Below are 15,303 nucleotides of genomic sequence, written 5' to 3'. Positions count from 1 at the left end.
TCTAATCACGAGCTGCTTCATCAAATGTATGCCCTGACCTGCCAGGACAGAAGTCTCCCTTAATATCTGCTTAAGGGCAAGAAAGGCAGAGAAGGGGCAAAACTCGGTAGGGAGAGCATTTTTCTGGACTGTCTTCAAAAACAGAGCAGCAGAAAGGAGGACAAGAAATGTAGAGGAGGGAGATTATTCAGAAGTACATAGAGCTGGGAAATAAAGCAGGAAAAGACTGAGGGCAGCCAAACCTCAAACATGAAGATTTGGGCCTTCCCCTCGGAGGAAAAGAAGCCTGGATTCTCAGTGGGGCCCACCCCTGGGGGCCCCACCAGGTACCACCCTGGGGATTTTCAGTAACAACTGTGCTAGTTTAACTACTTTTATTGTGCCCAGGGATGCAGTCCCCCTCACCTCCCTGCCATGTGATTCTCACTACTTCACAAAGTTGCCCCAAAAAAGCGAACATGATTTATTCCCTGGCTTGTAGGATTTGGGGATGATTTTAATGCCTGTATATGTATGTGATCTGTGTTCTACAATGACCATGTCACTCTTTTTTTTAACCGCTATAATTAACTTCTCTATTAAGGCTAAATCTTCCTCGTCACTATCCCCTGTTGGGCCTGGCTGAGCCCCAGAGCTACAACAGACCTGCCTGCTTTCTCTGTCCTGTGATCGTCCTTCAGCGATCTGCACCATTACCAGCTGCCAGTTCCTTCGGGGGCCCTTCCCAGGACCCTGCATCCAGATCCCCCTCCTCCAAATGCTGCCTCTCTTCAGTGTGGGGGGAGGCCAGGCACAGTCTTCTAGGAGGAGTCCAAGAGCAATACAAAGTAGGTCCCAGAGATCCTGCCCTGGAAGGCCTTCCGTCACCCAGGCTGAGCGTCCACATGGCCCTTAGTAACCAACAGCACAGGATTTCCCACCACCACCAGTTTGTCTGCTAAGGACCGAGACTGGCACATGCCTGGCCGGGCTAACGTAGCATGTCTAGCTTGTTCAGAGGCTCTAGGCCCAGAGGGGTGCACTGGAGCTTGGGGCCTCTGTGGGGCCAGAGCTCACCTTCTGAGACTTTAACTCCTTGGTGAGCATCAGAACCTGCTGCTCCAAGGCCAGAACCTTTTCCTGGGCAGTTCGGGTCCGTGGGAGTCCTTCAGCAAAGAACGGAAAGGTGTTGTTCTGGCGCTTGGCTTTCTGAATGAGATGGGCAGTCAGAGAGGACTTGGGTGTAGACTTTGGAGAATCCGCTGGATCTTTCCCTGCTCAAAAGGAGGAACACAGAGGTTATGATCAGTGGCCTCAGTGGTACTCAAAATTGAGCTTGCTGCAGAAGCACCTGAAGGGCCCAGTAAAATGCAGATTGTGGTACCCTACTCCCAGAGCTTCTCATGAATAGGTCTGGGATGGGGCTTGAGAATTTGCATTTCTAAAACTTTCCTAGGTGATGCTGCTGCAGCTGGTCCCGGATCATACTTTGAGAACCCTTGAGCTATATAAACGTTATTTACACTGTACTAGCTGGGTCCCTCAGCCCATCCTCTGACGTGTGCCTGTCCCCCACTCTCGGATCCCCATCTGTATGGGCTATCTCACGTCACACCGCTGCTGTGTGCCAGGGGCCATCTCAGGCACAAGCCCTGGCAGGATGTCTTGTTTCTTATTTAAGGATCCCATCTCTACCCTCTGGGCAATTTTCAAAGTACAGAGATCTGTCCATAGACAGGAGTATGGAATATCTGTATTCTGCATTCTTGCCCCAGAGAGTAAGTCAGACTCTCATTGGATTCTTATTACAAGCTAAGTTAGGGCACACATTTCCCACAGTTGACTGCCTCAGGCTGCACAGTCCTTCTATTTCCTCTAGAGCCAGGGTCAGCAACCACGGGTCCACAGGCCAAATCCAGCCCATAGCCTGCTTGTGTAAATAGTTTTATTGGAACACGGCCACATTTGTTTGTACGTTATCTGTGCTGCTTTCACTCCACAAGGGCAGAGTTGAGGACTGGCAGCAGAGACCGTATGTCCCACAACGCCTCCAACATTTACTATCTGGCTCTATAGAAAACATTTGCCAACCATTACTGAATTTCTTATTTTGTTTTATTTTTATTTTTTCTTAAATCAAATTCAACATCACAGTCACTCACCCACCCCCGATGCCTTGTCTTGCCCTGCCCCAAGCCTATACTTTAGGGATCTGCCATCAGCCTGCATCCAGGGACATTTTAATGGCCTGATTATATAGTCAAAAGACCTTGAGAATCTTGTCTACATGGTACATACACATCATGCCCATCATAAGGTACGAGCAGAAGAAATTTTTCTCAATGCTCTGTGCCAGAAAAGGCTTTGCTTTTTCTAAGAAAACATGTTTATTCTTACAGATACTGGAAATAATCTAACACTTGCATTTCCCTCTTTGCCTTGGCTACTGAGAAGCTCAGAGCTGTATCTGCTGCCCACTCTTAGCTATTCTATAGGATCTTATCTTGGTCTTATCTAAATTTCCTAGCCCAAATTACTCATTTACTTTCCCCTGATATGTATTTTATTTTATTTTTTTAAAGATTTTATTTATTCATTTGACAGAGAGAGACACAGCGAGAGAGGGAACACAAGCAGGGGGAGTGGGAGAGGGAGAAGCAGGCTTCCCACCGAGCAGGGAGCCCGATATGGGACTCGATCCCAGGACCCTGGGATCATGACCTGAGCCGAAGGCAGACGCTTAACGACTGAGCCACCCAGGCGCCCCCCTGATATGTATTTTAATAAGCTATCCCCAATCCTTTTGGGACTAGGGTGTTAAAAAAATAAGGACGTGGTATGGAATCCCAGGTGAGGGGACAGGCAGGACTTAGAGGATGAGTAGAATAATTTAGCATGCTTCTTCTGGGGCCAGCCAAACCATCTAGAACAGATAAGAAACTACTCTAGTAGGAATCAGAACCTCCCTGGCCTTGAGAATACAAGAACAGAATGGTTTTGTCCTAGACTTAAAAGAAATTCAGTTGCACTGGGTATAAACCCAACTGCAGAGCTCAAAGGACAGCAATGCTTCTTTCTCTTTCTTGCCGTGGGGTATAGAAGAGCAGGGGGCGCTCCATGTAGCCCTGCTGCCCTCTGATAACACTACTCTCCACTAAACCTGACGGCAGGCAAGGTAGAGATCACTGCACCCATTTCACAGTTGGTGAAGACGAGGCCTAGGAGAGTGGTTTTCCGTCAGTGCTGTAGGATTTAATGGGGGTGCCACAGGGCTGACTGGGACGGGAAGACGGTAGGAGGAGCCAAGGGGAGGCCAGACTCCCATCCCCTGCCTCAAGTCTGCTTTGATATGCACTGTATATTAGATTTTTTTTTATGGGGGTCAAAGTGTCATGGCAATAAAAAGGTTGTGTGAAAAATCACTGCTTTAGAAAATGAGGCTTTTCTAAAGCCTTGGCCTGAACCCTAGTTCCTAGTTCCACACCCCCTGGCAGCAATGAGCCAGTCACTCCACTTTTCTATCCTCGGTTCCCTGATTTAGTAAATGAGACCAATGGAAGCTACTGCTCAGGTTTTTGGAAGGGTCAAAGAGGTTAAATCAGGTGAAGTGCTTGGAACACATAAAAGAAACTTGAAAAGATTCTGTTCGGTGACAGGAGCAGTCCTAAAGGACCAGATATTGCAGATTCCATCTATATGAACTATCCAGAACAGGCAAATCCACGGAGACAGAAAGTCGAACAGTGGTTGCCTAGAGCTGGAGGGATGCGAGGTTTCTTTCTGGGATAATAAGCATGTTCTAAAATTGGTTATGGTGAATTGTATACTTCAAATGGGTGAATTGTTCGGTATGTGAATTATATCTTAATAAAACTGTTACTAAAAGGAAAAAAAGTGCTTAGAGTAGCCGTGACACAAAGTAACTGCTATATAAGAGTGCTGGTTCCATTACTACTGATTCGATGGGGTACTGAGCCCTTCGCACATTGTTCACTGTGATCCGCGGGGACTCGCCGGGCACTGTTCCAAAGGGGTGCTCTTTCTGGAGCCACTTCTATACAGTCGAGGGGTCCTCCCGGCTAGAAGACCCCACGGTGCTGCCTCAGCCAGTTTTCTTCCAACTGTTTCCAGATTACAAAATGTCCTAAGGGCACCCATACCAATTTCCAAAAAAAAAAAGTCCATCCCCCCACCAATGTTGTGGGCCACTCACATTTAGTGAAACAGTAAAGTTCTATGGAATAGCTGGATGGACACCTAAAGGTCACTTGCTCTGCTTCTTCAGGCAGATCTGATTTTAATCACCCCAGGGCGGCATTTTTATATCTTTTCCTTATAAATTAAAAAAAAGTAAGAAAGAAAAAGTGAGATATATTTTCTTTTATTACTTCAGGAGTCATTGCTAAGAGCATCAGTTTGGGAAGACGAGAAAGAATTACTGGTGAGGATGGTGGTGATGGTTGAACACCACTGTGAACGTGCTTCATGCCACTGAATTGTGCATTTACAGTTGGTTAAAATGGTAAATTTCAAATGTATTTTACCACAATAATATTAGTAAAAAAAGGAGCCATTGCTACTAGACCCATAGAAACCAGGAGGAGTGACCTGGAGAGTTTCAGGTTAGAAACAAAAAGCATAAATGCTGATCTCTGGGGAGGATAAAGAGGGCATTCACTTGGTCTCTGAAGACAGCCCAAACCCAAGCAGAGCTCACCTGGGGCACCAGGGTCAGAGGGTACGGGCTGCTCCGTCCTCCAAGGTTCCGCGCTCAGTGGAGGATCTTCCCCTGGAGGTTGGTGGCCTGTTCCTTGGGCCTGCCTGTTGCCCCGAATATTGTACATTGTGTTTCTGAAAGGAAAACAGGAGCATGAGGTTGCCCTCCTGCCCCTCGGCTCTCCCTGCTGCCACTGCTGGGGCTCAGGCCACTTCCTCACCCCCAGCCATGCCCCGAGCAGTCTGCCGGACTCCAGGCTCCCTGCAAGATGCATCCCACCCGAGCCACTCCCCACCCCCTCACCCTCTCCTTTTCATTTTCTCCTCGTACTTACCACCTTCCACACATGCTATTGCTAATAAACAATACAAGTTTGATTCCCCTGCCCCCAGCCCCACTGCTGGAGTGTAAGTTCTTTTTTTTTTTTTTTTTAATATTTTATTTATTTATTTGACAGAGAGAGAGAGCACAAGCAGGGGGAGTGGTAGGCAGAGGGGCAGGGAGAAGCAGGCTCCCCGCTGAGCAGGGAGCCTGACATAGGTCTCGATCCCAGGACCCTGGGATCATGACCTGAGCTGAAGGCAGATGCTTAACGAACTGAGCCACCCAGGCACCCCTTGGAGTGTAAGTTCTCTTGAGTGCAGGGATATTTGCCTGTTTTGTTCACCAAAATACTCTGAATGTGTAGCACGGCACCTGCAACATAGAGGGCACTTACAGTATATGTGCTGAACGAAGGCTGAGTGGACTTGCCAAACTAACTTTCCTGAAACCTTCATCTGGTTTTGTATCTACTTGGCTCAAAAATCATTGGTGCCTCCCTACTTCTGCTGAGGAAAGCTCCAAACCCTGGATCCTTCTCCCCTTGCTTCCATTGCCCATTCAGATCTGTTTTCCTTGAGGCCTTCACTAATCAGCTCATGGCCTCCAAGGAGCTTACTGAACTTTGTCAATGGGCTACCCTTTGACCAAGTACTTGTCTAGGCTGAATAATGGTATCGTTTCTTCAAGAGCTGGGCACTAACCTGCCTGCATGCCTCTTGGCCCCTGGCACTGGGCCACACATGCCCAGAGTGCAGGCTCATTATATGTTGGGTTTGTAAGAAGGAACTAGGTAGCACCAAAGGCTGGCTTAGGACCACAGACCACAGAGAAATTCATAATGAGTTGGATGAAAGGACAAGGAAAAGTTTATTTTCCCTTTGCAAAGAGATAAAAGTAGACATATTCCAGAATTAATAATGAGGAAGAGAAGATGATTAAAGGAGTTCACTAAGTCAGTGTTTTTCAAACTGCAGGTTGTGAACCATTGGTAGGTTGTAAAATCAGTTTAGTATCATGACCAGAACTTATTTCATTATTTAAAATATTTATTTATTTATTTATTTATTTATTTATTTATTTATTTATTTTAGAGAGAGTGAGAGTGCGCACACATACAAGCAGGAGGGGCAGAGGGAGAGGGAGAGAGAATCTCAAGCAGACCCCATGCTGAGTGCGGAGCTCACGACCTGAGCTGAAACCAAGAGTCAGACGCTTAACCTACTGCGCCACCCAGGTGCCCTGTGACCTGCATTTAAAATATGGAATGGATGCACCAAAACCCATAAGATACCTAGGAATAATAATAAATAATAATAACCGAAGAGGCAAAGGGTTTGTACTCTAAAAACTACAGAACACTTATGAAAGAAATTGAGGAAGACACAAAGAGATAGAAAAACATTCCATGCTCATGGATTGGAAGAATAAATATTGTTACAATGTCTATGCTACCCAGAGCAATTTACACATTCAATCAATCCATATCAAAATACCATTGACATTTTTCACAGAGGTAGAACAAGTAATCCTAAAATTTGTATGGAACCAGAAAAAATCCTGAATAGCCAGAGGAATGTTGAAAAAGAAAACCAAAGCTGGTGGCATCACAATGCCGGACTTCAAGCTCTATTACAAAGCTGTCATCATCAAGACAGTATGGTACTGGCACAAAAACAGACACATAGATCAATGGAACAGAATAGAGAACCAAGAAATGGACCCTTTATGGTCAACTAATCTTCGACAAAGCAGGAAAGAATATCCAATGGAAAAAGGACAGTCTCTTCAATAAATGGTGCTGGGAAAATTGGACAGCCAAATGTAGAAGAATGAAACCGGAACCATTTTCTTACACCATACACAGAGATAAGCTCAAAATGGATGAAAGACCTAAATGTGAGACAGGAATCCATCAAAATCCTTGAGGGGAACACAGGCAGCAACCTCTTCAACCTTGGCTGCAGCAACTTCTTGCTTGACACGTCTCCAAAGTCAAGGGAAACAAAAGCAAAAACAAACTATTGGGATTCATCAAGATAAGAAGTTTCTGCACAGCAAAGGAAACAGTAACAAAACTAAAAGGCAATGTATGGAATGGGAGAAGATATTTGCAAATAATATATCAGATAAAGGAATAATATCCAAGATCTATAAAGAGCTTGTCAAACTCAACACCCAAAAAACAAATAATCCAGTCCAGAAATGGGCAGAAGACATGAACAGACATTTCTCCAAAGAAGACATGCAAATGGCCAACAGACACATGAAAAAATGTTGGACATCACTTGGCATCAGGGAAATACAAATCAAAACCACAATGTGATACCACATCACACCAGTCAGAATGCCTAAAATTAACAAGACAGGAAACAATAAATGTTGGCCAGGATGTGGAGAAAGGGGAACCCTCTTACACTGTTGGTGGGGATGCAAGCTGGTACAGCCACTCTGGAAAACAGTATGGAGGTTCCTCAAGAAGTTAAAAATAGAACTACCCTACAACCCAGCAATTGCACTACTAGGTATTTACCCCAAAGATACAAATATATTGATCTGAAGAGGCACCTGCACCCCGATGTTCATAGTGGCAATGTCCACAATAGCTAAACTGTGGAAAGAGCCAAGATGTCCATCGACAGATGAATGGACAAAGAAGATGTGGTATATATATACAATGGAATAATACTCAGCCATCAGAAAGGATGAATAGTTACCATTTACATCGACATGGATAGAACTGTAGGGTATTATGCTAATGAAATAAGTCAATCTGAGAAAGGCAATTATCATATGGTTTCACACATACGTGGAATTTAAGAAATAGCACAAAAAATCTTAGGGGAAGAGAGGGAAAACTGAATGGGAAGTCATCAGAGAGGGAAAAAAAACATGAGAGACTCTTAACTATAGGAAACAAACTGAGGGTTGCTGGAGGGGAGGTGGGTGGGGGGATGGGGTAATTGGGTGATGGGATTTAAGGAGGGCATGTGATGTGATGAACACTGGGTATTAAAAGCAACTGATCAATTACTGAACACTACATCGGAAACTAATGATGTACTATATGTTGGCTAATTGAATTTAAATAAATAAAATAAAATATAGAATGGAAAATATCAGAATGTACTCCACTTAGAAAGGATTAATACTTTCTAAATTATATATATGTGCACTGAGCTATAAAATAAAATGTATTTCTTACTGTGATGGTGGTCAACAGTTTGAAAAAAAATGCAAAGGTCATTTACTTAAGAGGCAGCAATAGTGTGGTTAAAAGAGAAGGGGAGGGGTGCCTGGGTGGCTCAGTCAGTTAAGTGTCTGCCTTCAGCTCAGGTCATGATCCCAGGATCCTGGGATTGAGCCCCGCATTAGACTCCCTGCAGAGCAGGGAGTCTGCTTCTCCCTCTCTGTCCCTCCCCCCAGCTTGTGTTCTCTCTCTCAAATAAATAAAATCTTTAAAAAAAAATGAAAAAAGAGAAGGGGACGTGAAGGTCTACAGATCCGTGATGGAGTCCTAGCTTTGCTGTATCATCCCTATGTGCAATGTATACTTCTAGCAGTATAGTGGGAAATTACCCTGAAAAACCCTTATTCATAAACACCTAGATGCTAGATGAATACCAAACATGTTTCAAAAGTATTGAGCTGAATTCAGGAAAGGAAGGGAAATTCCTGGGGACTAAACATGAAAAGGTGAACTTCAAGTGGGAAGGTGAATGTGTAGACTGGACTACTCCTTAGCAAATATTTACTACTTTCCCACCACCTCCTCAGGAGCAGAGTACCTCCTCTCTTGGCGTGGGCATGGCCATGGGATTTGCTTTGTTCAGAGCGATGTTAGCAGATGTGATGTAAACATAGGCTTAAAATGTCCTTGCATACAGAGCTTGCCTCTTTTTTTTTTTTTTTTTTAGATTTTATTTATTTGACAGAGAGAGAGAGCTTGTGAGCACAAGCAGGGGGAGTGGCAGGCAGGGGGAGGGGGAGAAGCAGACTTCCTGCTGAGTAGGGAGTCTGATGTGGGGCTCGATCCCAGGACCCTGGGATCATGACCTGAGCTGAAAACAGATGCTTAACCAACTGAGAAGGTGCCCCCAGAGCTTGCCCTCTTGAAGAACTTGCCCCAGGCAGCTGCTGGTCCATGGAAGATGAGGAATACGAGGAGCAGACCTAGATCTTACCAGTAATGTGAAGTGAACCTAGTCTATATCAGCTGAATCCAGATGTGTGAGAAATAAATGCTTATTATATGACACTGAATTTTGAAATGTGTGTCTGCAGCATTATCACTATGAAAGTTGACTTAGGACATGAGTTTGTTCTGGGGTCAACTGTCTGTTTTTTTTAAATTGAGATATAACTAACACATAACATATTCATTTCAGGTGTACAACATATTTATTCAACATAGTGTGAAATGATCACACACTACGTCTAGTTAACATCCATCACCACACACAGCTACAAGATTGATTGATTGATTTTGTGATCATAGATCAACAGTTGATACCAGAGACCTAGAATGCAAGAGAGGAAAGAAAGCAATTTTGGACCCATACAAACTGCAGAGTTGAAATTGAAATTCTCGCATACAGCTGGGAGTCCTGTGAAGAGGTGAGTTAGGAAAAAAAACAGGCCTGCTGCCAAAACCACACAAGGACATTCTAGGTGAAGGCTCCAGGTTCTTGTGATATTTTTGTTTGGTTTTGGTGTCAAGATAACATTGGCCTTCTAGAATGAATGGGGAAGTATTTCCTCGTCTTCTTTTTTAGGGGGAAGATTTTGTGAAGAATTGGTATTAATTTTTTTTTAAATGTTTGGTAGAATCCACCAGGGAAGTTAGCTGGTCCTAGGTTTTTGTTTGTGTGTTTGGGTTTTTTTTTTGGGGGGGGGGTAGGTTTTTTATTAATTTAATCACTTTACATGTCACAGGTCTACTCAGATTTTCTCTTTCTTCTTGCGTCAGTTTTGGTAATTTGTCTTTCTAGGAATTTGTCCATGTCCTCTACGTTATCTAATCTGTTGGCACAGAATTGTTCATAGTACTCCTTTATAAATCTTCTGTATTTCTGTAAGGCCGGTAGTAACATTCCAACTTTTGATCCTGACTTCAGTAATGTGAATCTCATGTCTTGTCTTGGTCTGTCTGACTAGAGGGTTGTCAATTTTGTTGATCTTTTCAAAGAACCATGATTTGATCTGAAATTCATTTTTAAAACAAAATCCAGTTTTTTGGCATAGTTGGGTTCAGAATAAGAAATAAGATTGTACTTTAATGAAGAGTATAGCTGACTGATGGATGGAAAAATGGATCTCTTAAATAAAGAACAGAGAAGAAATTAGAACTCAGCATTTCCAACACTTGACTTTGAAATTTGGTTTCTGGCTCCTTTTGCTCTGTCATTATTATTATTTTTTTTTAAGATTTTATTTATTTATTTGAGAGAGAGAGAGTGAGAGAGAGCACATGAGAGGGGGGATGGTCAGAGGGAGAAGCAGACTCCCTGCTGAGCCGGGAGCCCGATGCGGAACTCGATCCAGGGACTCCAGGATCATGACCTGAGCCGAAGGCAGTCGCTTAACCAACTGAGCCACCCAGGCGCCCCTGCTCTGTTATTATTAAGATCCTACTGTATGGAGCCTTGGACTCCTCGGGCTCACTTCCCCTTCCCAGTTCTTACTTTCCCCATCCACAGATAAAAGGGTAGTGGTCATATGAAAAAGAAAATGGTGGTCATGAAGAGCACTACTTACTGAGTACCTCTTTGTGCTGGATCCTGTGCTGAGCCCTGTTAATGGATCTCACAAATCACAGGCACACAGCTGGAGAGGAACACATTCTTATACTAGAGGTGCTGGCTGCATGGGGTGACCATCTTTGCTGCCTCTGCTTCCTCTTGCCCAGGAAGTACAGCCTCCCTAATGCCAGGGGCTCACAAGCAGTCATCCCTGGGGTAGGGGAGGGTATAGAAACCCCAACTCCAGGGTAGCAAAGGGCCTCCTAAGCTCTAGCACACATCTCCTCTGGGGACAGGGTGCTCACTCACTACTGACACAACCCAGTGGGCCACTACCAGCCAAACTATTACACTGGAAGAGGTATCTCCACTTCATAAATTTATTGACCTTGTATGGAGCAGATCATAGGTCATTTTCTGGGTAGGATTAGCTCTAAGTCTGAAAGGCCTGGTTAGTGTCAGGGAAGTGGTCATAAAGACTTGCTCTGGAAAGATAACCTTGGGCAAGCCATTTAACCTCCCTGAGCCTGGGTTTCCTGATCTGCAATGAGGATGAAGAACATGTCCACAACAGACAGTGACTGGGCCCTTCCATGGGTCAGGCACTAAGATGACACTAGTCACTCAACTCATTCAATCCTCACAAGAGCCCAGTGAAGTGAGACTTAGTATCACCTCCATTGTACACGGAAGAGAACAGAGATTCAGAAAGGATAAGTAGCCAAAGCCACAGAGCTAGTAAGTGGGGAGACAGCATCAGACCCGGACGTCTGACTCTATGCCCTAAGAGCTAAAATGTTATGACACTACCTTACAGGTTTGTCCAGACAACTTTGTGATGGTACAAAGAACCTAGCACAGTGCTCTAGAAGCACTCCTACTCCCTTCCCCAGAGTATGACCCAGGCTCTAAGACCAGCCAGGGCCCAGGGTGCAGGAGACAAGAACAACCCCCGATCCTACCAGGGCTCTCAGCAGCCCAGGGCAAGTAGCCCACTTCTTGCACTTTTCCCTCACATTTTCTGTGGATTATTACAAATGTCAGGAGGGAAGTAACCAACTGATCCTCTGAAACTTCCTTCCTTTCTCTCTCTGCATGTTCTCTCTCCCACTTCTGTTTGTAGCCGATCAGGCACAAACCTGGCTTAAGCTTGGTGAGACCACACTGGATATATCCTGGCTGGATGGCTGGATTTCTCAGCCCCTTCACCCCCACAGCAGGCTCCCAACGCACCCAGTTCCCTCCAGCTCCCCCTGAGGGAAGATCCCCTGCAGGGCACCCTCCTTGTCCACTCACCCTGGGGGGCTCACCCATGCCTGACATCCCCCAAGTCTCTCCCTCCAGCTCAGATTAATCTCCTGAGTTCCAGGCCCCTCCATCCAAATGCCTCACGGGCCAGCAGGCCTTAGAGGACACTCATCGTCTTTTCTCTAAAACCTGCTTCTCTCCTGGAAACAGCATCACCACCCTTCTAGCTACCTGAGGGAATTCAAACACTGAGGCCAGCAGGGAAATGCTGTGTCTGAGTCACACAGAGCCAGGGATCTCTAATCCAAGTCCAGGGAATAATCTAAGCTGCTCCTTAAGAGGTCCCAGTCTATCTGAAGTCCACGCAGAAAATAAGCACCGCAACAGGATCAGTATTGGGTACCATTTGAATTCCCAAGAGCTTCCTTTTCTTCAGTTAGATTAATGACAATAGCACCAGACAGTATTTATAAAGTGCTTATACCATTGCCAAGCACAGTTTTAAAGCACTTTGCATGCACTGACCCACAGGCACTACTGTATTTACATCTCTAACAATTTAAATGAAGCACAGAGAAATCAAACAAGTTGCCACGGGCAGCACAGCCGCTGACTGGTGGACCTCTGATACAAGTCCAGGCAGTCTGCCTCCAAAGCTCAGGACATACTGCTATCTTCTTATGAACTATTTAAAACAAATTTTACTAGTGGGAAATTGTATAAATAATGAAAAACAAATGAAAAAGTGGCTGAGATATGATCAATGTACAGTAAGTTACACACGTTAAAAGTGAATTTTAAAAAAGAAAAACAAAACTAGAGGCATCACAATTCCAGGTTTCAAGTTATATTATAAAGTGGTAGTAATTAAAACAGTATGATACTGGCAAAAAAATGGACACATAGATCAATGGAATAGAATAGAAAAGCCAGAAATAAACACACAGTTTTATGGTCAATTAATCTTCGACAAAAGAGGAATGAATATGCAATGGGAAAGACATTCTCTTCAACAAATAGCGTTGGGCAAACTGGACAGCTACATGCCAAAGAGTGAAACTGGATCACTGGATTAAAGATCTAAATGTGAGACCTTAAACCATAAAAATCCTTGAAGAGAGCACAGCAGTAATTTCTCTTACATTGGCTGTAGCAAATTTTTCTAGATATGCCTCCTGAAGCAGGGGAAACAGAGCAAAAATAGACTATTGGGACTACATCAAGATGAAAAGCTGCACTGTGAAGGAAACAATCAACAAAGCTAAAAGGCAACCAACTGAATGGGAGAAGATATTTGCAAATGACATATCCAGTAAAGGATTAGTATCCCAAATATATAAAGAACTGATACCACTCAACACCCCAAACCAAATAATCCTATTAAAAATGGCAGAAGACACGAACAGACATTTCTTCAAAGAAGACATCCAGATGGCCAATAGACACATGAAAAGATGCTCAACATCACTTATCATCAGGGAAATGCAAACCAAAACTACAATGAGATATCACCTCACACCTGTCAGAATGGCTAAAATTAACAACACAGAAACAACAAGTGTCAGTAAGGATGTGGAGAAAATGGAACCCTCCTGCACCATTGGTGGGAATGTGATCTGGTGCAGCTACTCTGGAAAACAGTAATGAGGTTCCTCAAAAAATTAAAAATAGAACTACCCTACAATCTAGTAATCACACTACTGGGTATTTACCCAAAAAATACAAAAACTCTATTTCAAAGGGATACATGCACCTCTATGTTTATTGTAGCATTATTTACAATAGCCAAATTATCGAAGCAGACCAAGTGTCCATTGACAGATGAATGGATTAAGAAGGTGTGGTATATATACACAATGGAATATTACTCAGCCATAAAAAGAATGAAAGCTTGCCATTTGCAACAACATGGATGGAGCTAGAGAATATAATGCTAAGTCATAAGAGAAAGACAGATACCATATGATCTCATTCATATGTGGAATTTAAGGAACAAAACAAATGAACAAAGGAAAAAAAGAGAGAGAGAGAGGAGAGACAAACCAAGAAAAAGACTCTTTTTAAAAAATTTTTTTATTGTTATGTTAATCACCATATATTACATCATTAGTTTTTGATGTAGTGTTCCATGACTGTTTGTGCATAACACCCAGTGCTCCATGCAGAATGTGCCCTCTTTAATACCCATCACCGGCTAACCCATCCCCCCCCATGCCCCTCCCCTCTAGAACCCTCAGTTTGTTTTTCAGAGTCCATCGTCTCTCATGGTTCGTCTCCCCCTCCGATGTCCCCCCCTTCATTCTTCCCCTCCTGCTATCAAGAAAAAGACTCTTAACTATAGAGAACAAACTGGTGGTTGCCAGAAGGGAGCTGGGTGGGGGAATGGGTGAAATAGGTGATGGAGATTTAAGAGTACACCTAACATGATGAAAATAAAATAAAACTTACGTAAAAAAATTTTTAAAAAGTGGGTTGCATACAGTCACTCTGGAAAAAAAAGTGAATAATCTAATGCGTTTCCCATATGAAGACACTTGTGATGCCATTATCACGTTACATTCAGTATGATCTCAGGTATGCATATATGTATATAGAAAATGCAGAGATAAGAGATATACCAAATGCTAAGAATGCTCTCTGGGTGATAGGATCATGGGTAATTGAAAATCTGTACCTTTCGAGATGTTTCTAATTTCCTACAAAGAATATGCACTACTTTGGGGTGCCTGGGTGGCTCAGTCGGTTAAGCATCTGCCCTTGGCTCAGGTCATGATCCTGGAGTCCCAGGATCAAGTCCCGCATTGGGCTCCCTGCTCAGCGGAGAGTCTGCTTCTCCCTCTGCCCCTCACTCCACTCTCTCTCGCTCTCTCTCTCAACTAAGATCTTTAAAAAAAAGATTTTATTTATTTATTTGACAGAGAGAGACACGGCGAGAGCAGGTACACAAGCAGGGGGGAGTGGGAGAGGGAGAAGCAGGCTTCCCACCGAGTAGGGAGCCCAGTGCGGGGCTCGATCCAGGACCCTGGGATCAGGAGCTGAGCTGAAGGCAGGCGCTTAACGACTGAGCCACCCAGGTGCCCCTCAAATAAATAAAATCTTAAAAAAAAAAAAAAAAAAGAATATGCACTACTTTAAAAAGTTAGAACAAGGGGCGCCTGGGTGGCTCAGTCGTTAAGTGTCTGCCTTCGGCTCAGGTCCTGATCCCAGGGTCCTGGGATCGAGCCCTGCATCGGGCTCCCTGCTCGGCGGGAAGCCTGCTTCTCCCTCTCCCACTCCCGCTGCCTGTGTTCCCTCTCT

General features: G+C 44.1%; 1 protein-coding gene across 2 annotated transcripts in view; it reads right to left on the bottom strand.

Annotated features, from left to right (window-relative positions):
• TBC1D2 (TBC1 domain family member 2) overlaps positions 1-15,303 on the bottom strand; it is a 52,070-nt gene that overhangs the window by 25,538 nt on the left and 11,229 nt on the right. For both annotated transcript variants that reach the window (XM_035016225.1, XM_035016227.1), the window contains 2 exons: positions 4,697-4,830; positions 1,057-1,253 (listed from right to left, as the gene is read on the bottom strand). In XM_035016225.1, the coding sequence (XP_034872116.1) occupies positions 1,057-1,253; positions 4,697-4,830 (331 nt within the window). The remainder of the gene's footprint in view (positions 1-1,056; positions 1,254-4,696; positions 4,831-15,303) is intronic.

Source organism: Mirounga leonina, unplaced genomic scaffold (genome assembly GCF_011800145.1).
Source record: "Mirounga leonina isolate KUSES-001 unplaced genomic scaffold, KU_Mleo_1.0 Mir_170, whole genome shotgun sequence".
NCBI classification, from domain to species: Eukaryota; Metazoa; Chordata; class Mammalia; order Carnivora; family Phocidae; genus Mirounga; species Mirounga leonina.
This window is presented reverse-complemented; position numbering and strand designations above follow the sequence as displayed.